At 40.0% G+C, this 25,898-nt stretch overlaps 2 protein-coding genes across 5 annotated transcripts in view; both read left to right on the forward strand.

The window, feature by feature from the left end:
• The window catches only part of cfap54 (cilia and flagella associated 54), a 22,922-nt gene extending 14,217 nt beyond the window's left edge, over window positions 1–8,705 (forward strand). Inside the window, exons 39-57 of the mRNA XM_005735373.2 lie at window positions 772–901; window positions 1,064–1,225; window positions 1,316–1,525; window positions 1,712–1,799; window positions 1,973–2,143; window positions 2,253–2,319; window positions 2,793–2,978; window positions 3,064–3,150; window positions 3,238–3,357; window positions 3,946–3,993; window positions 4,300–4,441; window positions 4,807–4,970; window positions 5,307–5,461; window positions 5,542–5,611; window positions 5,784–5,943; window positions 6,165–6,322; window positions 6,962–7,108; window positions 7,233–7,353; window positions 7,962–8,705. Of these exons, the coding sequence (XP_005735430.1) occupies window positions 772–901; window positions 1,064–1,225; window positions 1,316–1,525; window positions 1,712–1,799; window positions 1,973–2,143; window positions 2,253–2,319; window positions 2,793–2,978; window positions 3,064–3,150; window positions 3,238–3,357; window positions 3,946–3,993; window positions 4,300–4,441; window positions 4,807–4,970; window positions 5,307–5,461; window positions 5,542–5,611; window positions 5,784–5,943; window positions 6,165–6,322; window positions 6,962–7,108; window positions 7,233–7,353; window positions 7,962–8,020 (2,445 nt within the window). The 3' untranslated portion in view covers window positions 8,021–8,705. The remainder of the gene's footprint in view (window positions 1–771; window positions 902–1,063; window positions 1,226–1,315; window positions 1,526–1,711; window positions 1,800–1,972; window positions 2,144–2,252; window positions 2,320–2,792; window positions 2,979–3,063; window positions 3,151–3,237; window positions 3,358–3,945; window positions 3,994–4,299; window positions 4,442–4,806; window positions 4,971–5,306; window positions 5,462–5,541; window positions 5,612–5,783; window positions 5,944–6,164; window positions 6,323–6,961; window positions 7,109–7,232; window positions 7,354–7,961) is intronic.
• Window positions 8,706–9,509: 804 nt separating this feature from the next.
• Window positions 9,510–23,552, forward strand: LOC102208795 (dixin-like). 4 transcript variants are annotated; one of them, XR_001290404.1, is made up of 22 exons: window positions 9,510–9,786; window positions 10,510–10,639; window positions 10,840–10,965; window positions 11,202–11,433; window positions 12,369–12,470; window positions 14,775–14,869; window positions 14,976–15,079; window positions 15,475–15,561; window positions 15,838–15,891; window positions 16,037–16,087; window positions 16,191–16,295; window positions 16,418–16,471; window positions 16,597–16,668; window positions 17,903–17,974; window positions 18,086–18,151; window positions 18,443–18,592; window positions 18,845–18,908; window positions 18,991–19,087; window positions 20,521–20,629; window positions 20,764–20,843; window positions 20,922–21,041; window positions 23,352–23,552. XR_001290404.1 is itself a non-coding variant. In XM_013911497.1 (21 exons), exons 1-21 carry the CDS (start codon window positions 9,724–9,726, stop codon window positions 20,929–20,931), a joined length of 1,923 nt encoding a protein of 640 aa, XP_013766951.1. In that variant the 5' UTR covers window positions 9,510–9,723; the 3' UTR covers window positions 20,932–21,895. The 4 variants fall into 4 exon arrangements, 3 of the variants coding, with proteins under 3 accessions (XP_013766951.1, XP_013766952.1, XP_013766953.1); XM_013911497.1 differs by lacking the exon at window positions 23,352–23,552 and having other exon boundaries at window positions 20,922–21,895; XM_013911498.1 differs by lacking the exon at window positions 23,352–23,552 and having other exon boundaries at window positions 18,446–18,592; window positions 20,922–21,895.
• The last annotated feature ends 2,346 nt before the right edge of the window (window positions 23,553–25,898 follow it).

Below are 25,898 nucleotides of genomic sequence, written 5' to 3' on the forward strand. Positions count from 1 at the left end.
AGCTTCCTGACAGCCTGATGGATGAAGCTGTCCTTCAGTCTGCTGGTCCTGGCCTGGAGACTCCGCAGTCTCCTCCCTGACGGCAGCAGCTTGAAGAAGCTTTGCATTGGGTGCGTGGGATCAGCCGCTGTGCAAAGGGCTTTTTTAGTGAGACGGGTGCTGTAAATGTCCTGGAGGGAGGGGAGAGAGACACCAATGATCCTCTCTGCAGCTCTCACTATGCGTTGGAGGGTTCTATGACAGGACGCAAGTGCCGGTCTATTTACCATTTACACTCCCATTTACTGTAACTGTGGCTCACTTAGCTACCACCTGAGATACCACCTTTAAATCAACCTCAGACTCTTCCTGTCCATGTGTCAAGGTATTCTTGGAGAAACCAAAGTTGCCCCTGATGCATTTATCAGAGTGTGAGTGTGTGTGAATATTAGAAATAAATGCTTAGGTATAGCTAAAAGCACCTTATGAATGTGTGTGAATGAGAATTTTAGTGGGACGCTCTTTGAGTAGAAAGGGGCTATATAAGTACCGGTCATCATTTGTTGGTTAAAATCAAAGTGTAAGAAGTAAAACTAAGGCAGTACAAATGGTTTTATACAGAAATATTGTGGAATATTTGAAAAACTTAAATTATTTCAGTTAAATATCTCATAACTCACAGCACCACAGAATCTATGTTTGTTCTAGTTGCAGTCCTTAATTAATCTCTTGTGTCTACAATCTTGCATTGTCTGCATTGTGCAGTAAATGAGTGTATATTATGCTTTTCAGGTGACCAATAAAAGTTATGCAGGCTGCCAGCTTCTCAGTGGTCGGATCCATCACGCTGCACAGAAACGGCACCTTCACAAAAAAGCAGCACTAACAAACTCGATTCCTCGAGAAGCGGTTGATCTTACAGGTTTACACAGCCAAACAGCTCATCTAAAATAATGTTAACACTGGTTTGTGTGCAGTAAATAGTAATGACTAAATACCAGAGTAAGAACTAAATGTTAGACAATAACTTATCAATTGCAGCAGCGCAGGTGTCATATTTTCATGTACATGCTGTATTTTTAAGGTGCAGAGATACAGCACTCCATGTCCCTTGTTTGTGTCCCACTGGATGTAGAGGACACGCTGAGCTGTTATCATCAAGCTCTTGAGAAAAAAACATATTGTCTTCAGATGTTCCAGCACAGTCGCTCACTGCTTGTGCTGCTTCTGGCAAACACACAACCCTGTAAGTTCTTCACTGTTTGAATAACACATACACATGTCGCACACAGTATTTTAAATTAATACTTTTTGCACTGCTTGTGTCCCTCGTGAGGTTTTATGATACCGACGCAGCATTGTCGGAGCCGAGGTCTCAGCCATTCAGCGAGCTTTGTGAATTTCAGTCCCGTTGTTATGCCCACTCCAAACATCCAACCATGTGACCTGACAGAGGAGGACTACAGTACTCCAGATGCTGTCTATGGGTTCCCTATCAGCCGTGACCACTTGCAGACTATCATTTCTGCATACTCCACTTCTATAAGTACGAGAACAAAAAATGTTTAGAAACTGTCGAGACTTTTATTGCACATTTTACATAAATAAGGCAAATATCAACAAATGCAGACTAAGTGACCTTACAGCAATATAGGATGAAGACATATGAGCACATATTTCAGTGGGTCAGATGGTTTACTGTCCTTATAATTATCATTCACCTTTTCCTCAGAATACCTGAAGGCTAACAGCCGTGACTCCCTCAGAGTTCTGGCTCTGCATGAACTGGGAAACCTACAGTTCTACAGTGGAAACACACGGTTAGCAAACTGTTGTACACGAGTGTGTTGGAACAAGTCTTCGGCCTTGTATTTAAATGCATTTACTTGTATTTAAATGCGTTTTCAACCTTTTATCAAAAGCAAAACTCAGATTGGCATAATTTATGATTTATTATGGTAAGAATTTTATTCCTGGTGTTTTTTATTTCCAGAGCTGCTCACTCATGCTGGAGTAAAGCCGTAGATTGTGCCTTGAAGAGCTCAGGTGTTTTGGAGAAATGGGATGGGGCGTCGCTTGGGAATGGCTCCCTGCAAGAAATTCTAAGGCAGGCTGGAATGTGGGGATGTCTGCAGGCGGCTGTGGTCACCGCTAAGATAGCACAGTAGGTTTCACTGAGGTTTATCATTGACTTGATGTGTTTTTTCATGTGTTTTCCAAGCATACACCTTTAGGTTTCGCCAACTCCTGCTGCATGTTTTTTGGTTCTGCAGGTTTATCTTAACTTCTGATATCAACCAGCGGACAAAGTACTGTCTCCTGTCTGCTTACCTGTTTAAGGTAAAACACATGGTTTGAGCAGATATACTGTTGCGTGTTTTAATGTGTAGGTATGCATGCGTATGCATTCATTCCTACATGTAATAGACACCCAGTTCTCTTTGTCTCTCCAAAGGGTGAAATGGACACGCATGCATAAGCTGCATTACCAACAGGGGGAGATAATACATTTAGGCCAAGACATCAGTAGTGAGCAAAAATTGTATAAAGTGCATTCTAGAGTCTTTAATCGCCAGAAACGATTAAGCTAGGTGCCTAATATGTATTTACATGTAAATATGTTAATAATGTCTATGTAAATGATTTCCCCTGATTGTTTTAATGTTGTCTTGAAATAAAATATCTCCCTCTGCTGTTATTACAACTTACTGCAACTTCTGCACATGTGTCCACTTCATGCTTTGGAGAGGCAAAGCATGAAGTGGACACAGTGGACTGGAGTGTCTATTACACATTTTTGCTTCCTTCTTTAGAGTTTGCTGTGTTGCTCCATGGCTCAACCCCAGGCAGACCTCCAGTACGCCTCCTACAGCATCGGAGATGAGTTGCTCCCTGGAGTTGACCTTTTCTCCGAACCCCACAGGCTTCACCTCGGCACAACTGTGTCAAGCCTGAACTTCATTTGCCACTGGCTTTTAACCACTGGCTACTGCATCATGGTACACACACACAAACACTGCCCGCTATTCATCAGTGTTTATGATAAATAACTGGCTTTGTGTTAAGTTGTGTTTGTAATTTCAGCTGCTTCCTACACTAGCCCTCTATCTACATTTTGTGGGGACTGTGTGCAGAGACGTACAGCACACTGTCAAAGGCAAAATATTGAAGGTCAGAATTTGTTGTTTCTCCTGTGTTTGTATTCAAGTGTTTTGCTTTCATGATGGATTTTCTAATCTGCCTGCGTGTTTTCTGCAGATACGTGCCCTTACTGAACTGTGTCTGTTCGCTGAAGCTGTGAAGGACGCAGTTCAGCTCACACGTGGAACAGGTGTCCTTCTGCCTCATGGACAATACATTGCCAGTGCCTGTGTCCAAGTAAGAGCATTTTGTTTTTAGAAGCTGAAAGAGAATTTTCAGTGTCTTTCCACATTTTCATTTTTTTCATTTTCAGTACACTCGTGTCCTTTGTTGTCCTGGTACTGGGAAAGGTTTTGTTAATGCATTGAACTTATGGAATCATCCATATGGAATTCTTAATATAGTAATAGTAATGATTACATTGCTTTTTTTGTGTATATGGAATATTTCACTGTTGTTGAGATTATTTCAGTTACACTTCTGGCCTTGTGCAGTTTTGGCCTTCTCCTTGAAATGTCATGTGCAGTACCCTCTCAGGAAGCCCGTCATATCTGTTTTAAACTGTGAGCTGGTCTGTCTTGTGAGCACTGCAAACTTCTGGTTATCACGTGGTAAAAAACTGATTTGAAACACTGCAACATGCTGTTTTTCTCATAGCACAGTGATTAGCACTGTTGCCTCACAGCAAAAATGTCCTGAGTTTGACTCCACCACCAGGTCGCAGCCTTTCTGTGTAGAGTTTGCATGCTCTCCCCACAACCCTGATAAGAGAACTGATGGATATATGTCATAATTTCACATATGTTTTTGCTTTCTTTTGTGCAGCCTACAAAGACATTCTGTAGCAACGAGTCTCTTCTGGACAATGCAGAGGTATTCTCCACATTACTGTAAAGTCACACTTCAGAGTTTAAGTCTCTTAGTCATACTGAATTGGGTCAACCCCCTTGCCCATTCCTGTCATTCTGGCCTTCCAGGCAAATTTGAAAACACAAGTTAACCAGATATATGCACATGAAGTCACAAACATATATACAAAGTACTGTACTAACCTCTTTTTTGTCTTTGTGCTGCTCTTTTAGCTGCATACAACTTCTTTTAAATAGATGCTCTCTAAAGTGATCTACTTCATTGGATTCTTATGAATGTAATCTGTGTGTTTGCGGTGCTTGTGTTAAGGCTTTGGAGGAACTTGTGAACTGTGACTTTACTCCAGAAGTCTGCACCCTGTATGGACCAGCACTGTGCCTCAGATTTAACCTTGCTCGTGTTCAACTAGTTCTGGCACTTACTAATGCTATCGCAGGCTATCCTGTGCCAGGTCTGTAATAAGAATAATTCTCTTTCTTTTGTTTTGTTTCTGTTTGAGGTGATTTAAACAAAAAGATTAGAGGTAAAATTGACTCTAAACTCACATTTAATATATGCGTTCACATGAAAAAATTACATTATTGTATACATAGTGCTGACTGTTAGCAAAAAAATTGCAATCTAAAAAGATGATTTGTCCATTTTCTATGGGAGTAATAAATTTGCATACACTCACATTAAAATATACTGTTCTGTATTTGTGCCCTAAATGTTCAAGTTCTCTTTAAAAGCAACTTCAGTGATAGAACAAGCTGAGGATGAGGCAGTTTTGATGCTTTACAATTGTGAAATTTCAAAAGTGTGGATGTTTTGCAGATTCTGTGGAGGGAGAAGTTTGTATCAGCGTAACAAGTTGTTCGGTGGACCCAAAAGATGATGAGCAGGACAGTCCAGACACTGATGACTGCTGTCCAAAGACAGGAGAGCAGAAAGTTCTCAATCTTGATGCTAATCTTAATCTAACCCCAGAAAGGATAAAGGTAAGACTCTTGGGAATTTAAGTTTTCTGTATTTCACACAGTAAATAAAGGACTCAAGGTTGATCTGCAGAATGTGAACGATGCCAAAACACACAATAATTCCACATATTTTTTCCTGAATTCCTCTCCTGCTTTTGTAGTCCTTTAGGTAACATTTACGCTGAGTTTTTGATAAATGTATGAAACTTTTTGAAATGTATGAAAACAATATGACCGAATTATGTCAGGCTTAGTAAAATAATTATCCATTCACAAGTACAGGGTAGGATGAGGTGAGGCACACCCTTAAGAAATATGAAGTCAATTCTCTGCCATTTGTCATCTCTTCTGTTACAGTTCCTTTTGCTGGAACGCGCCTCCTCGTGGTTAAACACCATTTCAGAGCAGCTTGAATCTCATTCCTTGTGCAAAATGGAAACCCTGGAACTGACGATAGAATCCAATCTTCTAAAGGGCAAACTCTACATGCAGCAAGGACATACGGCACTTTGGTACGATGACTTTATGCATGTCTACTGTGTACATGTGTATATCTTACCTATCCTAACCATTTTATGTCCCCCACCTTCAGCTTTGACACGGCAGTTTCATCTTTGAAGCTGCTCCAAACATCACCTGTGACTGTGAGAGGATCCTGGGCTGTAAGTGATTGGGCAAAATATTTATATAAAGCATTAACAGAATCGAGTAGGTTGATCCTTGAATGCTTGGTTACAGCAACTGTTACATTACAACCAGAATTGAATTTTAATTCTTTAAGTAATCATAATAAGACAGCAGAAATGATTTGTTGTATACATGATCTTTCTTAAGGATGATAAAGATTTTGGTGAGTCAGACGCCCAGAATGGAGACTGTCCCGGAGTAGTTGAGGCCAGTGAGAGGATTGGAGTTCATCTGTGGTTACATTGCCGCTTGGCTCTGGTCAACAGCTTGGTTGCCCACAACCCTCGCACCATTGAGCTTTTACCAGGTCTGGTCATGTGTTTGCTGTCTTTTTTTTCAAAGTGGTGGATTGTACCACAACTTACTACAAACATTATTACTATTACAGTCACTAAAAAAAGATCACGAACTCTTTCTCTTTCTCATTTTTCACATTATAATTTTATTATAATTATTAATATTCCTAATATTTTTATTATTATTATACTTTTTGTTAATTTACGATGTATGTGGCACCATCTTTTCAAGGTAAGAACATTAATGAGGAAGCAGCCCGGGTGTTACAGGAGGGTCTCGATGAGTGTGCACTGTGGGGAGACCTTGACATTCAAGCCCTGCTGTTGGTCGAAGGTGCCAGACTGGAAGCCCGGAGAGGCAAGACTGACAACAGCATGACAATGCTGCAGGTACCATTGCACACAAAGACAAACACATTTTTTTCATTCTTTTTTGCAACAAAAGTAACGTGTTGAAAAAAGCATTAACAGAGCAGGAGACCAGAGCATGCGGTGTACATGTCTGATGGGTTGAATTCCAAGGCCATGCAGTCCTTGATTTAACCTAGATTTATACAGGATCTTTGAATAATTCGGATCAGTCTATACGTGATCCAAGTTTGAAGAACTCCCTCAAGACGTTCCAGAGATTCTTGTGTTCAGCAGAATGGGACAGAGGTCAGTTAGAGACCCCATTCTCTGGTCTGCTGAGACAGTGGCTGTTAGTCACTGTTTATAAATGCAGGTAAATATAAAAAAGCTAAGAAAAAAAGCTAAATGAGATTAGATTTAGGTAAATGCAGTCACTTTTTTGTTCTCAAACTAGAAATAGAACGTGGACACTCTTGAGTTGGTGGCTCACATGATCAAAAATCTTGTTGTTTTTTTGACTTCATTAAAACTAATGAAGTGTGCACATTAGAAAGTGTGATTTTTGACGTCATGGATTGAGCCTGTATTTGTGATATAATTATCAGCATGGCTACACTGAACGTGCAGTGAATTAAAGTAATCACAGTCTCGGCGTTCGCCGTTTGTCCCTGTGTGTAGAAAGCAGTGAGCCTGCTGTCAGGACGGACACGCTTGCCACAGAAGTCTGTCATTACGCTGGCTCAGGCCACTTTGCTGCTCAGTGACTTAAGAGGGGCACAGAGTATCACACCTCTACAGCTGATGCAGAAACTGCTGAAAAAGCAGGCAAGTGAAGACACAAACACTAACACACACATATGTGTACATCATATTATCGCTGTATATTCTGAAAGCAGACAAACATAACATCATAACATTAACATTGATCTTTTTCCCCCTCTTCTTTCAGCTGTGTGATTTTGGTGAAAGTGTGGAATTAGTTGATGGAGAAATGTGTCTCTTTCCTCCTGGACCAAGAAACATCTACCTCCCATACTTCAACATACTAAACCAGACCAGTTTGCAAATTGGTAAATTAGGAACATTCTGTTTATCATGCACCACAAAGTACAACTTGGCCTTATGAATGTCATGAGTTTTAAAAGTATATATTTAAAGACCAGGCGACTGATAGGCAGACGGCAGCCCTGGTATTTAGAGCTATGCTGCAACAAACAAAAAAATAAAAATAAAAAGTTCATAGTTTGAAATTTAAAATTCAATATCTCTGAAAATGGATTTCATGCAGAGGGTGTGGATCGTGAACCCCAGCTAGGATTTTACACTATACTCACTGAGGACATAGATGATGTTCTGTTTCCAAAATCTTCACCATTAATTGATCTGGTCACTGTTTTTTAAATCAGGGATTTATTATTCAGACTTTGAGTATTTTACAAACATATTCCGTTGTTTAATGGCTTTACTGGAAGCCCCAGGTGATCTTTTTAAATTACTATTACTAAGATATTTAATTTGCTGTCATTAGAAGGTTAGGAAGATCACTACTAATATTTAGTTAGTATCACTACCAACTAATAGTAATATTAAAAGTTTAAATTACTACATTTTGGGTAATTTTTCTGTGAATAAATGTCTAAAAATGTCATTATTCTATCTTCTGCATCGCTTTCTGCAGGCAACATCCTGGGTCAAAGTAAAATGGAGACACAGGTTTCTGCAAGCCAGTCATCATAGTCCACTTCAAGGCAGACTTTGCACCACTCTATCCAGAATGAGAGCGACTCGAGCAATTTCATCTCCAAGCAATCCAACCATCTCCAGTCCTAAATTACTTAAATGCATCTTTTGTGCATATTTAACGATAGAGATGGATGCTGAAGGCTTTTATTTTCCTGGAGACCAAGAGTCTTGTGGACAAGTTTGTGTAGCAACACATTATTTTATCAACTTAGTACATAAGAGCCAAAATACTGTATAGTTTCGCATTTCTGGATCTTTTAAGTCACTTTTAGTTAAGGTCTAGAATAAAATGAAATGGTATGCATTAATTTAGCGCCTTTTAATCTAAGGTACTGAAAGTTCTACAAAGCATTGAAATGCAAATGTTCATTTATCAAGTCACACACACCAAAAAGATCAGCCATGGGTTTGGTGTCTTGTCCGAGGACACTACTATGCGTGAAATTGCACAGGCTTGAACCACCAACCCTGCAAGCTACCCCACAGCTACACGGTGCTACCAGAACTCTGTGTAGTTTTTGTTGTTGTTCTTGTATGTTTATCTGCATCAGTAAATGGGTCAAATAAAAAAAAACACAAAAGAAAAGAGTAGTTTCAAACTGACGTATGAAATATGGGAGCCAGACATCTCTGAAAAGATGGACACAGATGTTAAGTGACGACTATTTGGTATGGCAATGCAATGATACAGATACTTAAAGTAAAAGTATTCATATTTTGATCAAGTGTGGGTAACAAGTGCTTTCTGTCAGAAAAGGAATCCTTAATCTCTGAATTGACTTTTCTTTTTTGTTTCACAACAGGGTTGCACCTTCACCTGGATATTCTTCTGCTATAATTACACACTCTTTCTATCTTTCATTTCATTTCAGCACACAAATAACATCAATGCAAACAAAGCATCAGGAGTATCAAAAATATGTGTCACCAAACATTAATTCTGCCTTTTAAATAATTGTAACTAAAATTGTAACTAAAAGTTAGGAAGATTTTCATTTTTGTTTTCCTGTGAACACCATTCAGCCACAAGCTTTTGACCACAGACAGGAAAATAAAAACAGTGATTATCTTATTAAAATACATTGTTCCCCTGAGAAACCTTGGGTCTTCCCCTTGCTGGATTTTGACGCTAAAGCCATCTTAAATACTGCACTCCCCTAATAACGACAGCCTTTCCTGGTAGGACAACACCTCAGGGAATCTGACCCAAACGTGTCAATCGACAGGGCTAAAGGATCTTTGACAGATAAAGAAAGAAATCCTGAGAGGTGCCTTGATTGGTTTTGGCAGCTCCAGTTTTAAGGTCAGGTATAAGGCCTAAACAGTTCTGAAGGTGTCTAAAAACAAAACTTAAATCATAGCGAGGAAAGTAAAAATGACAGTGACTTAGTGGTCATTAAAATGTGTTCATTAGTACTTGATCTGAACGCTTCATGACTTCCGGAAGTCATGTGCATTTTTATTGTGAAACGTTCAACCGGATGTTCCGAGTGTCTAATCTTACTTCACACCGGTCTGCATGCCAGAGTAACGGTAGTCGTTTCCTCAGATCCCCCAATTGTCTGGGTTTGTTGACGTTTGCAGAAGGGCAGCAGTAGTTAGTAACGGGGCTCTGCCCCATGTTTAGACCAGCCGTGTGACAGTCAGCGAAGCTAGCCAGCTAGCTGGCTGGCTTAAATGGGTTTTCGAGTGAGAAGATGATCGCCTCACTCTCGAGAGGAAGTTTGATGGATGAGGTTCTTCACGGAGGCTTCAACGAGGTAACTTTACTCGGCGTTACTACTGCTAATATTTATTACGTTGTGTTTGTTGTAAATTGTAAAGCGATTAAATTTCTTAAACGTCAGCCGGTAGGACACTGAAGTTAACCTTAGATAAAAATAAAAAAAGCATCCTTTATTGTAGTTTGTGCAGCTCAGGTAATGTTGACGCCGTTTTTGCTAATTTCATATGATGGTTGTAAATGAAATAATTGGACAAATAACTGACGTAAGATGTAGTTTTATGCCTGACTTGGATGGCTACAATAACGTTTAACGAAACGGTTGACAGGAAGTGAGACTCGACTGCTACCAAACATCGCAATTAAACATCACAATTAGCGTGAAATGAGCATTTCTGGTTTGTGGAGATGGGTAGGTTCTTTGTGGCGTATCCCGGACAACGGGGTGTCACGTGACTGACCGATACCGGTAAAGATGTGGTAAACCCACGGAGTGTACGAGTGAACCGTGTGAAGTACAATGGGGGAGTATGGTGAACTCTGCACCTCTACTCTGAACGTGAAGGTACATGACTGACTTCACGGAGTAAAAGTAAAATCCATTGGGACAATAGGCGGACCCTGCCCCCTCTCCCCCTGACCCAGTGGCGTAAACAAAGGCACCCGTGTGTTATGCCGTTGTTGCAGGCTTGTTTGGCAGCCAGTCTAATGTGTGTGTTTGTGGTTTGTCGGATTTGTGCATCTGATTGATGGATTGCAGCAGCAGCTGGCAGCGTATGTTTCCTGGGTGAACTCTCAGCTGAAGAGGAAACCAGGCTTGAAGCTCATCGCAGACCTCAGGCATGATCTGCAGGATGGGGTTGTGCTCACACAGCTAATCGAGATAGTTGGTAAATACAATCCTGCACACTGACACACAAGCAAATGGATGACATGATGAAAAAATAATAGAGGGGAAAAACAAAATAAACCACCAATAAGATGTTGTTTAATTTAGGGTTGAACACAGTCTGTGCTCAACACCTGTTTGTCTTTTTTAACACTTGTTCTTTACATGGCCGTTAATGATGTTTCGTATTCTCTTTGGGAGCTGGGGAGGTGCTGGAGGGAGTGTATGCTGCTCCACAAAACAAAGAGGAGAGCAGGAAGAATGTGGAGGAAGTCTTGCGCTTCATTTCCTCCAGGCACATACGCATGCCTCACATATCCGCAAGAGGTAAACTTACAGAAAACTATGTATTTCCGCTCTTTTTTTCTTTTCTTTATTTCAAGAGTATATGTTCCTAAACTTTCTGTGGCTCATTATTCACAGTTGTAGCCAGGAAGTGTTATTAAAATTAGAACTTAAAGTCCATAAAACACTTGTATCAAATATACATATTTGTCTATAAGTGTAAACAGTGTCTAAAAGTGTAGGGAAACTCTTAACATGTGCTTCTTTTGTTTTTGCAGACATTGTCGATGGTAATCTGAAATCCGTAATGAGGGTAATTCTGGCATTGGCGGCCCATTTCAAACCCACAGCCAATCACAGGAATGCTTCTGGGAGCGGGAGGAGGTTGACGAGAGGCCATGCCAGTCACAACCCTCTGTCTACTGTTGCTCTAGCTCAGGGTGCCGCTGCTACTCTGGCATCAGCTCGACACGATGCCTCACTGCCCACACATACCGCACGCCTCCACAGGTATGCTGGCCACATGTTGTAAATATAATCATGGGTGTAAACTCTTATCCCCATAGATTACTGTTTAGAATCATGCAGAGGCTGCTTTCCTGTCATTTGCTTTGATGTAGTTCGGACAAATGTAAAGTTTTTGTTGTAAAATTCCTCTGTCCAATTATTTTAATTTGCACCTGAAAGTGGTTACTCTTTTCATACAAGTCAATCAAATGGGCCTACAGATCTAACAGACTAAAGTTAGCCGGCACTGTAGAAAACACCTCAGCATCTGCAGAGGACTTTCACTCACTTTTATAAAACCAACACCATGGAAGTGTCACATGCTTAACTAGTCATTTTTAGCAAATGCATATTTTGAAAGAGTTGTATTTCAGCACATATGGCTTAATCATTGACGTGTGTTTGATAAAAGTAAAGCTGCCAATCATATTTTTTTTTATTTGCACAAGACTTCTTATGTCTTGAAGCTCAAAAAGCTCATTGGTATAACCAGGGCTGTAGCATACAGTCAGGTATGTTATAATTGTTTGCCTGTTTATGAAGTCTGTTGATTTATTTGTGCATTATTCTTGTCTTAGTTTGTCAGAACTGCCAGAAATTATTCATATTCTAATTAAGTAACTAAGAATCTGGTATTTGAGCTCCTATTCTTTATCTGTGGAGGAAGCAAATAGTTAAAGCTTCCTTTTAGTCACATTTCAGCTGAACCTGTGCTCTCTATGGCAGAGTACAGTTGTATCATAAGCCCTAAAAGGGCTGATTCTTAGCTTTAAATGGCACCAGAGATGGTCAGATGTGGAGTGACAGAGCAATAGCTCTGTGGTCTTTGCTGTCCTCTGGTGGACAAACACCGATCGTCACGTTTCCATCCTCACAAACGCTATAAAATAAAGAATGTCTCTGTGTGCAAGTTGAAAAGCTATTCGGTTGTCTTTCAGTGGCTGTGGATTGGATGGGGAGAAGAGTGTGTGTGTCCGTGCACTGGTTGAACAGTATGAAAGAGGAGCCCCAGATGAACAGGATAACCCTCAGCATAGCAGGTAATTTTGCACAAGCCTGTGTTTGCCATTGCTGTCATAGTCATGCAGGGCAAAAATAAATTTAGCAGTCTGAAATTATATTACTAGAAAGCTGTCATATTGCCATGTTTACATAACTCGATGCATATAAAGAGTATTGGCTTTGCTGGCTGAAAGTCATCAAGAGGTTTATTAACCTCCACTATACAAGATAACAGAGCTTTATTTCTAATTAATTTTATTTGTAGAAATATACTTTGTTATATTATCAGGATGAAGCCTCTTACAATGAAATGTTAGAATTATACTACGAGTACTTTGGAGAGGTTCAGCTCAAACCCCAGAGATCACATGAGATTCCTTCTTTCTTTCCACAATTTTTTCCTTTAACAATATACTCAGAAATACTCAGTCCACCTATCTGTGCATATATAACATTATAGTATTATAGCTGATATCTAGAAGCTTTAATACTATAAACATCAAACTTCAATGAAAGCCCACTCAGAGATGTTTACACAGACACTCCCTGTTTTTAATATTATGAGACATGTGCATCCAGACTAGGCCTAAATTGTTTGTGTCAACAATGCCCCTGACCGTTATCAGAGACCCCGCTTCTGTCTATTAGTTTTATTTGACAGAGTGATGTAATTAAATGTTGTTTTTTAAAAGTATTTTTACATTAGAGAGGGCCTTTTAGCTGCTAACTTATTTAGGGTTGTTACAGTGATGGATCCACAGTTTGATTTTACGCTGAATGCTCTTTCACCCTTTTATTCAGACTTGGGATCATCACTAGGAGTAGACTAGCTTGTGAGCCTCTGAGGCTGGGTGTGTGGATTTTCAAGGGATCAGTAACTTGAAAGTAACATTTGAAGATCAGCAAATCTTTATAATAAAAGGCCGACAACAAACTATTAGCTATAGTTAGGTAGCCATGCACTACAGGCTTGACTTAAAACACTACTTTTCCAAGTTTTCTCTCCTAAATTTGCCACTTTTATCTATAAAAGTATCTGAATGTTAGTGTTACATGCAGCACTGTTTATGTAAATTTGATATCTGTCATTTTTAAAACTTATTTTTCAGCAGTTTAAAAACAGAAAACCACATTTTTGTGGTGTGTGTGTTTTACTTTGCAGTAACTGCCTGACAGAGCATATGACTTTGGTCTTAGCGCTGCAAGTTTTGTTCTGTGTGTGCGTGCGTGTGTGTGTGTGTGTGTGTGTGTGTGAGAGAGAGAGAAAGAAAGAGAGAGTGTTTTAGTACATCTGAGCAAACCACAGGCAGATGACAGGGGAAAAAAATCAACCTTTGTCTTCTCAAATCACATGTCCATTTTGAAGTTATGCGATCATATTTTTAGTTACAGTTATTTTTAGAGTGAGGGTTGAATTAATTGATTATTTGTAGTCCAGTGGGGGTTTGTCTTCTCAGAGAGACACTGATTCATCAGAGATATAAATAAAACCCGATGCTGCCATCCTTCCCATATGTTGCTCATTTGAGAGATACTAAGCTGCTGCGCTGATTGCCATGGTTACCCTTAGCTAGCTAGAGGCTGGGGAGCGGATGTTTCAGCATGAGGAGATTCACAAATTGCCATTAGTTTGTCTTAGCTGTAGATGCTAGACTCTTGCAGACAAAGTCAACTACTTGGAGTTGTTAAGTACCAGCTGAAGCGGCCATAGCTCGCTATGGGGGGTGCGCAGATAAAATGGTAAGGCAAGACACTGATGCTGTGTGGGTTTGTGGTGATTCCTGAGGTTTGTGTGAGGTTATGCGTGTTTTAGCATAACTGAAAGTTTGGTTAGTTCAAGTGGATTTTGACCCCTTCAGGCTCCTTTTCCTCCAGGATGTGAGACGAGACATTTATCTGCAAAGATTTATAAAAGAGACACCCTGGTAGCAGTTTACATGCTTTGCTTACGACATGTTTACAGTGCTTTGTGCATGATAACTGTCACCTTTGTCTCGTGGTTGTTGTGTTTTTTTTCTCATGCTGCTAAAAATGCAAATATGTATTATGAAGGACATGCAGTAAGAACCTGAAACAAAGATATGTGAGTCAGCATTAAATGGAGTGTCATACATGGTGTGATTGATATATATATATATATATATATATATATAATTATTTTCTGGAGAGGAGGCTGTTGGTCTCTGCTATCCTACAGAAAAGTGTAGCTTCTCTGTAGGCGTGCAAAATAGAGCTGACAGAGAGTTAAACGAATGAAAAGTATTTAAAATCTTTATGTAGGTGCACACATCTACATGCTTCTGTAGTGCAAGATGATTAATGAATGTTTTGTCCTTTATGAGCCTCAGCTCTGTTAGTCCGCTGTCATCACCAAGAGCTCCACCGAGCAGCCACTCAGACAGGCAGGAGCAAGACCAGGAGCAACAGCAAAGCAGTGGTGAGACACAACTCGTCACTTCAGGTTCATTTCTAAATTTCTCCAAATTTCCCACTGACATCACAGTGACACTGTGTTATTTGTTTGTACACGTGTGCGCGTGTAGCCGAGTCATCTCAAGTTGCAGTGGAGATGCCATGGGGGGACTCTCTCAATGATACTTTGGAGAAAGAGGTGCAGGAGACACGAAAAATGGTGTCTGCATTACAGGTGTGTTCATCATAAACCTCCATGTTTGATCACTGATGTGCTTCTTCGCATATTGTGAAACACTGCTTGTATTTTGCTCATGTTTTCGTACATATAGTAAAAGAAGGCTTCAGGTGATTTTTGAGATTTCTTGTTAAAAGAACTGTGTGGGGGTCATGGTTCAGTTCCCTGCACTGGGCCAGAACATACTACCCTAAACAACATAAACATGCAAGGTCCTGTTTATGTTGTTTACCTACTGACTTTTACTTGATGCAGGATTGTAATGCAATTCTTAGTAGCTTTTATTTTAGTTCTTAACATACACCGTGCACACAGCTGCACTGCCTCATAAGGCAACCTGCCAGCTAATGTAACACCGTGCAAACTGCTGTCACATGTGTGTGCCTTTGTAGGCTCTGCTGCTGCGTGGTTCGCTGCCCGAGGACGAGCAGGATGCGTCTTTGACTTTGGAACAAGGGAACACGTCTGAACAGCAGCTGGTAATAATGGTTTCTTTTTCTTAGTTTTTCCTCTCACATTTGTTGCCTTTATTTCATCCCTGCTGTCTGCTCTCTGTCTTGCTGTCTCTCTTTCTCTGTCATTCCTGTGTCATTTTCGTCTTCAACCCTTTGTGTTCACTACAGATCACGTTACTGTTTCATAGCTGTGGTTTTTGTGTGCGCGCATGTCTCAGAGGGTGACACGGGTATCAATTTCACTGTTTTCTCACTCCATTGCAGTTCTCACACACATTCCCTCTTTCTCCTTTTTTCCAGGTAGTCATTCGCAGTCGTTTAGATCAGAGTATGGAGGAAGCTCAAGAGCTGAAGGTACAGTTACTTTTTACAAGGTTATTTTTATGTCACTGTTTTCTCCTCTTGTTTTTGTTGGGAAACATGACACCTAGAATGGATTTGTGGCGAAACACACTGCGATTAATTATTAACATTATTAACGATGTGTTTGCTGCTTCAGAGGGAACTGTTGTGCTGTAAGCAGGAAGTGAGGAGCCTGCAGGGAGTCAAGGTGGGACAAATCTAGACCCAGTTAATGATCTTAGTGCTTAGTTGAAAATGATTCTAGTTGTATTGAAAAAGTGCCGACTTTCTGTTGGGTTGTTGTTGTGCAGGACGCCCAGCAGCAGAGACTGTGCACTCAGGAGGCGCTGATACTGCAGATGAAGCAAGAGCTGCTCAGAGCCAGCATGACGAAGGATGAACTCGACAGCAAAAATGTACAATACAATACGATTCCATTTTTATAGCATAAAGGCAGAGTCCTGTTTACAAGAAAGTTGGGCACTTTGCATTATAGATGTGTAATGCACAGTCCCTCATCCGTGGAAATGTGTTGCAGGCAGAGCTACAGTGGAAGCTGGAGGAATGCAACAGGCTGTGGGCTGAATGCAAGGTGAGCTACTCTAGTTTATTATTTGAGTCTCACTTTAGCATTTATCATGACAACACGTTTGTGCAATAAGGTTTGACTAAATGTAGAGCCACATATTTCCTCTTTGGTTGGTTGGGCGTGAGCAGAAGGAGGTCGCTCAGAAGGACAGACTTCTACAGCAACTCAAACACAAGCTCGAAGAAAGCCAGGACATGCAGGTGTGAAGCTCTCTCTCTCTCTCTGCCTGTTGACAAGATGTCTTGATTAATGGAGAAGTTTTAATCAGTCTTTTTAACCACATGTCAATTAAACCACTGCCTGAAACATAGCTTTAGATAGGAAGTCCTCTTAAGTAGATCTATGAACTCATCCTTATAAGTAACTTCAATTTCCTCCTGAAGTTTCTTTAACTTAAAATAAGATAACAAGACTTTCTGTCTAGCATTCACAATGATGAACGAATCTTGGGTTTCAGACCAAGTATACCAAGGCATGCAGACCGGAGCAGTCAGAGAACCAACGACCTTTAGATATTCCTTGGAGAGTCAGCGCTTGTTTGCATGTATAGCTCTAGAATTGCTGCAGTTATCTGAGTAATGGATGAGCAATCAAAGGAACCATAACTGATTTAAAGAAACATTTGCAGTTTCACTGTATCAGCGGTGCGTATATGGCGCACCTTTGAGACAAAGAAAAGCAGCAGTTAAATGGTGAGTGGTGAGTTTGGAGTTATCGGACAAGAGGGCTGCCTGCTGCTGGTGTGTTTCTGAGCCAGGTGCTGAGCCGTGGTGAGGAAATCAGATGTGTCTGTATCTTCATAGAGATTGCCAGGCCTGGCAATCTCTATGAAGATTTTTGGTTACATTTTTATATGTTTTGGAGATGCATGCAAAGGTGGCCAATCACAAATGTTTGTCCTTCAAATGAGTTGGCAGTGATGTGTGACTTCCTTGGACTGACCTGCTTGAGGTTTAAACAGTACATACATATTTGTACTTTTCATATCATTTGTATTCTTATAACATCAAACATCACAATTTAATCTGTAAGATTCATCAAGATGATACTACTTGATTTTTAATATATTGAAGCAAACAATCATGTTGAATGAAATTAAAGATGGTGTTTGCAGAAAAGTTTCTCTCAGTTTATCACACTGTCGCATATCTAGGATATGAAACTGATTCTCCTGGAGATTAGTTGTTAAACCCAGTGTCAACAGGCTTGAGGTTAGCCAAGAGGGTGCTCTTAGGCATTGTGGTCATGCTTGTTGAATATTGAGCTGATCTATGCAAGTTGGAAACAGAAGTTCTGGCTTCCTGGGGTCATAAAATGCTTACACATTCTTAGTTTAAAGAAGTCTTTGTGGCTATCACAGTTTATTCAGGGCTCTGTCAATGATTGCCTGCAAGCACTACATCATATTGATTACATTAATTCGTGATTTGGCAGAATGAACTACAAAGAGAGTTGGAGCATAAAAACAGCATGCTGCAGGAGCTGATGAGCAGAGATCCACAAGAGGTAGTATTTTTCTACATCGGTCCTTTAAGCAGGATGATTTTATGTTCTGTCTGCCTCAAACATAAGTTCAGAGTTGCAATAAACAGCTGATTATTCCTCTTTTTTTTTCAGATTCCCACCAGTGCAGAAAATAATGGCTGTTCTTACCCTGGAAATCCTGCTCCTTCTGTGTCTGGCGTAAATATTATTTTTGTCAATAAGACTTCTCAGTATTTTGGCTGATTGCTTTAAACTTGAAATGTCATAAACACGTATTCTAAATTTTAGACCAGCAAGTTGTTTGAAATGCTGAGATAATGTGATAAGATCGTTTGAGCATTGATCACTGCTGATCAAATGATTACCCAGAAGGCACTATGCTTCAAAATAGAGTTTCTGTGATATAACAAATGTCGAATATATGCAGAAATAGCAGTGTAAACAAGCATGAAGGGGTTTAGCTCAGTTTGTTTGTTTGTGCTCTGTCAGCAGGCAGAAGAAGTTCAGCTGCTCAGAGATGCACTTCGGAGTTTGAGGAACAACTTCAGAGACCACGACCCGCAGCACCATACACTGGACACCCTGGAGCAGGGCATTGTATCACTCATTGACAGGCTGCGTGTTCTGCACACGCAGAGGGTACAAATACCATGCATTCACAGAACACCTGATAAATTAGTCTTATGAGTTTAGTTAGTACCTGTGCTTTGTGGGTTAAAAGCTCAAACTGTGTGGTGTCACGAGTCGATTGGCGAGTCTGCTGTAACTAAAAGTAGCTGCTGACTTGTTAAACTATCAGCTGATGATCACTTTAAAATCAGATTTTTACCCTGAATTTTTATTGAAGATTCAAAGAGGGTTTTTGTTTTTTGTTTTGGTAATTTTATCCAGGGAAGGGGGAAATCTCCGAGATGCAAAGCCCAACACGAAGATTTAGACTCGTCGTCTTCCACAAGTAAGAGCCTTTAGTGTGTCCCAGCTTCACAGCCATACACTGTAATCATTTTACTGATTGTGTTCTTGTTGTTTTGTTATAGAGAATTGTCAGTCCCACAGTGGTTCATCTTCCTCCACAAAAATCCTTTATTTTACTGGAAAATCCCCAACGCCTTCAATGATCACTATACCGAAGAGGTTTGTGTGTTTATAGACGAGTGTGATAATGTTACACAGCAACAATTGAAAGAATATACTAACTGTACTGCTAGCTACACTGACTGAAGTGCTTCACACCTTAGACTGTATTTAAAAGATGGTTATTTTGGGTCTCTATAGTGTCATAAACCTGCAATCTTTCTAATGGCCAACAGGAGGCATGGTTAGAAAAGAAGTTTGATTGTGTAGAAGTCTGAGAACACAGACCCGTCCTTTGATCTATGACCTCAGGAAACACTTTCCCAATGAGTTTATGACTTCAATCATTAGTTTCACACCTTATTGAATATAACATGATCATTTTGGAAATTATGGACTCTGTTGGCCTCCGTTTCCTTGTCAGACCCACCTTTTACGTGCCATATCATATTGACAACAAACAAAATGCTTCTCAAATAGGGTTGTGCGATATGACCAAAATCTCATATCCCGATATAAGACATCTATCGTCCCGATAGATGCATTTCGTTGCCCTGTACCTGTGCAATGACAATAAAGTTGAATTCTATTCTATTCTATTCTATAACGATATAAATCACAAAAATGTAACATTTTCTGTAAATTCTGTGAATCTCTGGCAGCTCGTCTTGCGGGAAGTGTTTCCAGCTGCGCGTCATGTAGCTGGAGTCGAGTGTTTTAACAGATGCATGAAACTATACATTTTTAGACATAAGTTGTAAAGGCCGCTGTTTTTATTACACGGCGTGCTGCGGGGGAAAGCCTGTTCTAACATTTGAATCTAAGGTTTATTTTTTAGCACCTGGCGGCTCTTTTTTAATTCTCATCCGTAAATAATCTGCTCTTTCACGTGATTCAGTTTATTTTGAAAAGTCTCAACAGGATCTTGAGCTTTATTGTGAAAGGTTTATGTGGAACACAAACAAGCGGACATGCGATGTTGTTACCGTCGTTGTTGCTAACCACAACGCATAAAAACAGGCGCTTGTCCGTCCGTAGTGTGGTTATATAAAATCTAAGAGAAAGAGAGAACTGTAAGAAATTAATATAGCCACTACAGTGACCATCAAAACGATGAAAAAATATTGCCGTAAACAGTTTATTTTGCGACACCACGAAACAAACGATAGCGTAAAATGAAACGATAGACGTTTTTATATCGTCACCTGATATATATCGTTATATCGAACAGCCCTATTCTCAAAATGCTTAACAAAATGTGGCTGCTTCCATCTTCTGTATACAGTCTATGCCCGAGACTTAGTATTTCTATTCAGCGTACTCTTAGATTGGCTTATCTGATTTTGTGAAATCAGCCTGTGAGAGACAACGTATCCAATCACCTGCCCTTTCCAATTCCCATATGCTTCAGTGTAGTAAACTGTGTCAGGTCAGGCCAAGAAATTCGAAAATTATAATTAGTGTGACACAGTTTCTTTGCACGTGTTGTCCAGGCTGGGTGAGGTGACTCTCAAGGACGTTAAGGCAGCTGTTGATCGAGAGGGAAACTACAGGTACCACTTTAAAGCCCTGGACCCAGAGTTTGGCACTGTGAAAGAAGAGGTGAGAAAAAGCAGCACAAGTGTAAAATCAAATCTGGTGCACACTGCTGAGGGTTTGTTATTATTACCTAATATGCTAAATAATCCTAGAATTTCTTGTACTAAAAGCTAATTAGTCTTTACTCTTGCCTGCAGGTATTCCTGGATGAAGCAATTGTTCCAGGTTGGGAAGGAAAAATAGTGGCCTGGGTAGAAGAGGATTGTGGTGAGGAAAGGTAACGGCATGATCCATCTGTCTCTGTTTGTTCCCCTAAATCTCAGTGTTGGGGAGCTAATTATGTTTTCTGTCTCAGGTCGCTGTAGGTTCAAACTGAGAGGCTCTCGACACTTTTTACTGTGATCCCAGAGGCACATTAAGGCAGCAAAGGCACAAGTGGACTGGACCTTCTATCAAAATACTGTAGGAGCACGAGGTTTGGGTTCATTGTAACTGATGTCCATAATAGTGTAAAAGTCAGTGCCTTATACGGTAAAGCTATTTATGGACTCAGAAATAACATTTTAAAGGACCACAGTAGCGTTGTTGTTTCACCACAACTACAGAACATTTACTGTAGTCACTGTTTAGTTTTTATTACTTGTTCATCAGTGTTGCCTTCAAAGAGACACCACCAGATTACATGTTACAAATTTATGTTTTCTGTTATGTCTTCAGGTACGTTACAGTTTTCATTACTATAAGCTGTTACCTTCAGATAAAGAAATGGGATTTGGGGGGGGGGCGTGTTGTACATGTTTTGCGCTCTGATTTGTCTAAACTGTGGTCGACAAAATATAGAGAGACAAGACACGGCTGTATTTCTGTGTTTCGTGTTAGTTACGTATGATGGCATGGCAGTCAAAAGGACTCATTTGTGAACTAAATCAAGAGGAGAGTTGAATGTGGCTTTGTAGCCAATCGGCGTGCCTTGTAAGCATGCTCAGATTGAACTTCTGATAGTAAAAACGCATTTTGTGTAAATTTGTGTCTTCACTATGCCTTTAAATATATTCATTTTATGCCTGCTGTTTGTTTAAAGAGATTATGAACCGAGGATGTCTCTCCTCTGGTCGAAATATGCTCTGGATGTGAATTTTACATCAGAACGTTCACAGGATCCTTGTTCTGTAACATTTAGCCATCTTTCTTTTTACTGTGTGCGGGTGTATGTGTGTGTGTGCACACACAGATGTGTGTGTTTGGGAAGTTAAACTGGTTGTCACACATGTCATTGTTTCTCCCTGCCCCTGTCTTGCCATTTGGAATAAACTCCTACAGAATCCAGCAGAATCCATGCAGACGTCTGTTTATTAACTCCTGCTTGAATACCACGACTGGCTGTACTGTAGAATGTAGAAATATACTGGTGAGAGGATTATTGAACACCTGAGCTGTTTGCTAAAAGTTATTTTTTAAGTGAATACTGTCTGTTAACAGCTTTTATTGTACGTTAGGTATTTTTGAAATAAAACCTGAGACTGTTTTTAAGAAATGTGTTGTTCCCGTTTTTATATTGCACATGCAATACATTTCCATGAATATCAATGTCTTTATTATTGGTTTCACCTGAGATGAACTGCGATTGCAATGGGTTCACTCATTCCAACTGAGACAGAATATTAGGTTAATCTCTTTCATGATTGGTCAAGTTCTGATTATTTTCTTCATTTTTTCGGTGAATAAATGTCAAGGCGTTGCAAGTTGTCTTCCTGTTTGTCGGAGCCGAAGGTGATTTTAATTAGTGAAGTAAAGCAGAGAATGATGGTCTCAAACGCATTTTCAGTTCATTTAATAGTTTAATCATAAATTATAATTGCAAGTCTGGACTCAACCCTAAACACTGTGAAACGAGGACTAAAATAAAAAGCATAAAACCAGAGCTTAGAGGTTAAAAACTTAAAATCAGTCCATTTAATGTGCTTTGTGCAGAGTTACCCTCATTGTGTTGACTACTATCACACAGAATTGGATGGATTGAAAGATTTGCTAATTCTTGAAAAGAGCAGAATTCTTGAAACAGAGTTAATTGAACAGATTCATATAAACAGAAAAACAACATCTTAACACAAAGAAAAGCAAAACAACCCCGGGGTGAAAAGCCTTAAACACATGTAGGTCAAAAGTCAACAAAGACAAAAACTCTCGGGCATATCAGGGCTCTTATTTATTTGTGAGGAGTCACCAACTCCTCCTTCTTTTGTTTTGTAGCTTTGTATACTTTGCATTTAAATTTATTAAATTCCCATCTTTTATTTCCCTGACTGAGTCCAAATCTTTTTCATAAAACACAGTTAGCTAGTAGATGAGACTTACTTTGATCAGTATGTAATTTTACACCGTTTTGCGTCCTTCATTATAGTCGACACATCACTTTCTGGACACTCCTGCTGGACTCTATCATCCATTGTCTTTATAGTTATTTGACAGGTCTGTGACGTGTTAGATATGAAATGATGATTATTTCACTCATAATAGGACTGCCCCATCCAACTTGGCAGTTCTTCACTTCTTAACCCAGGTGCACTGCCAAGAATAGACTCTAAATCTCACTTCTACCACTTCAGTCAGTCTGTGCTATAGAAACAGCCGATACAGCACAAAAAACGACCAGGTGCATCTTCATATCAGCCATATTCTACCAACCATAAGGCATAATTTCCACCAGGTTCCTCTATGTTGGTAACTGGTTGTTTCATGTTTGTTCTCTTAAGTGCTCTGCTTATGCTGTTATCTCTTGCTCTAGTTGCTCCCGGATACTTCATGGCGCATGATTGAGACTCACCTCTGGGATTCTGTTTTCATACCTGCTCTCTGGGAATTCCTTGGCGCCTCACCTGCATGCCCTCCTGCCCACTCATCACCTCAGACCCAACTGAACTCAGGTCAGCCATCTCACACTCACAAATCCTCCTGGACTCACGCCACCTCTATCACTCCTCCTGCAAGTAAGCTAGGAAAAACTGTCATACTCACCTTCTCTTAAACTCACCCTTGGCTCCCGTTCTAACTCCATTCTCCTCTCTCCCAAGTGTGACCATTACATACCAGCCATGCTCCAGTTACCTTCACTGTCACTGTCCCGTTTCTCTGGTTGCTCATAGCTACGTCACCACGCCATGTTTACCAAACCACTGTATTTTGTCACTGCTAATTGTTACCTCTGTCCTCTTTAGTCCTTTCTTGTGTGTTGAAAATAAAGGCTTTAATATTCTTTGTTGTCTGGGTCTGCTTTCTGGGTCCAACTTGAGGCTTGATTACGATACATACAGTATGTCAAGTGTGGCAAAGGAAGTGTTTGTACTCCTGGTGCTTCATGAAAACTGACACGACAGAACGTTTATCCTCTGTGGGATAAACACTGAGATTTCCTGGAGGTTTGGATGTACATTTAAAATGGAGTACAATAAAATGATCAATTATCAAGATACACAGAATAAATACAAAGAAATATAAAAAAAACGACAGTAAGCAGTGTGAAGCCACTTATGAAAATTTTATATATCTTATTGCAAAAAAGTGTGTGGGGTACCGAGTCTATAGTGAGTAGAAACTTACTGTAATGTCACAAGTGGGAGGAGGGTTCAGTGATAGCCGCTGGGTAGAAGCTGTTCTTTAATCTGGAAGTGGGTGAATTCAGTAACCTGTACCGTTTCCCAGGGAGGAGCAGAGTGAACAGACCAGTGGATGTCCTCCAGAGGCGGCAGGGGCTGGCCGATGATGCCCTGAACAGTTTTTATCACCATGTGGAGAGTTTCTCTGTCTGCTGCTGAGCAGTTCCCAAACCAGACTGTTATACAGTACGTCAGGAGGCTTTATATTGAGCAGAGGTAGAAAGACTCTAATAGATTTGCAGACAGGTGGGCCTTCTTTAGTATTCTGAGGAAATAAAGTCTCTGTTGTGCCTTTTTAATAATAGGAGCACCGTTCGTTGTCCATTTAAGGACCTCCCAGAAATATAAAGCAAGCACCCTCTCTACGTCAACCCCTGATTCCAGTGGCCTGAGCGCCCCTCGCTGTCGCTTGAAATCAATGATTTCTCTCTCTTTTTTTTTAATGTTCAGGGAAAGGTTATTATAACAGCACCAATCAGATGCTTTAATTATTTTGTGGATATGTGATATCAGCAGAGATGGGAAGTAATGAAGGACAAAGCTTAAAACCATTCAAGGTTAAGCTGTGATTTTTTCTGTTTATAATTAACACTTTGTGAGTTTTTATGTCAAATAATAGCTGATGAGCTTTATCTCCATATTCTACCAGTTGGTGGTGGTAATGCATCATCATTTGAATATACTAATAACAGAGTTACATTAACTGATGATACTTAGTTTAAACAATCATTCACCACACATTTATTTAACTCAGCTTGTTAACTAAGCATCACTCCATTAGCAACTGAACTAAACTGTATATTCTGAGTAAACTTAACTTTTTTTATTTCTTAAAAAGAAAAATATACCTTTCAATCAATAGAGGTTGGTGGTGTACCAGGGGCAGGGGGGTGACTTCTGAACTGGTTTTTCCTCTTCTCTGCTTCATCTGTGGGGGAGGGAAAAGAAACAGAAACCCCCAAGACAACAGTAACTGATTTCAAGTTTAGTTGTCCTGGCAGTTGAACAGAAATTGTAATGTCGGTGAAATGGATTCAGTTTTGTTTACTGATATTTTGCAGTATTGAAGGTCTGAAGATTGGCCTCCCTCCATTCGCCAACCTCTAGCTCCCTTGTTAAAGAGAGAATGTGTAGTTTTAAGCCTCCTATTATTTCAGCAGACACGTTTCTGCTCACATAGTTCATATTTGTGAGTTACCTTAGTTTCATCTATGAGCTCACCAGATTTTGTGATCGCCGTACACAAAGGGTTGTGCGTTTTATGAGACTGTGGCATCCCAGTGAAAGAGGAATCTAATGTGATGCTTAGGAATGTCTGATTTGTCCCATCAAGCAAGGCGCACATCAGCCTGGGATGAGAGGCTGGAGCTTGAAACAGGCTGAACTATTCCTTCGGTTGATGTGTGTAGGCATGACAGCAAGATTTCAGAAAAACTCATGGAATTTTTTAACAATACTTTCAAATATTGTAGATCGTGCTAGACACTCAATGAAACACATGGAGATTGTATTTCGTTCTACCGAAGTCCTCTTTTATTTGAAGAAAACTCATTGCAGATTCATGCTAATAACTTTGAAACAGTTACAACAACATATATAAAAAGTGGGCTTTCAACAGTCACCTACCTATGCTATGATGGGTATATGTAAACTTCTCACTGTGACACATTCAAATCAAG

The sequence above is a fragment of the Pundamilia nyererei genome, unplaced genomic scaffold, assembly GCF_000239375.1.
Source record: "Pundamilia nyererei isolate P.nyererei 1_Seehausen unplaced genomic scaffold, PunNye1.0 scaffold00064, whole genome shotgun sequence".
Lineage (NCBI taxonomy): Eukaryota > Metazoa > Chordata > Actinopteri > Cichliformes > Cichlidae > Pundamilia > Pundamilia nyererei.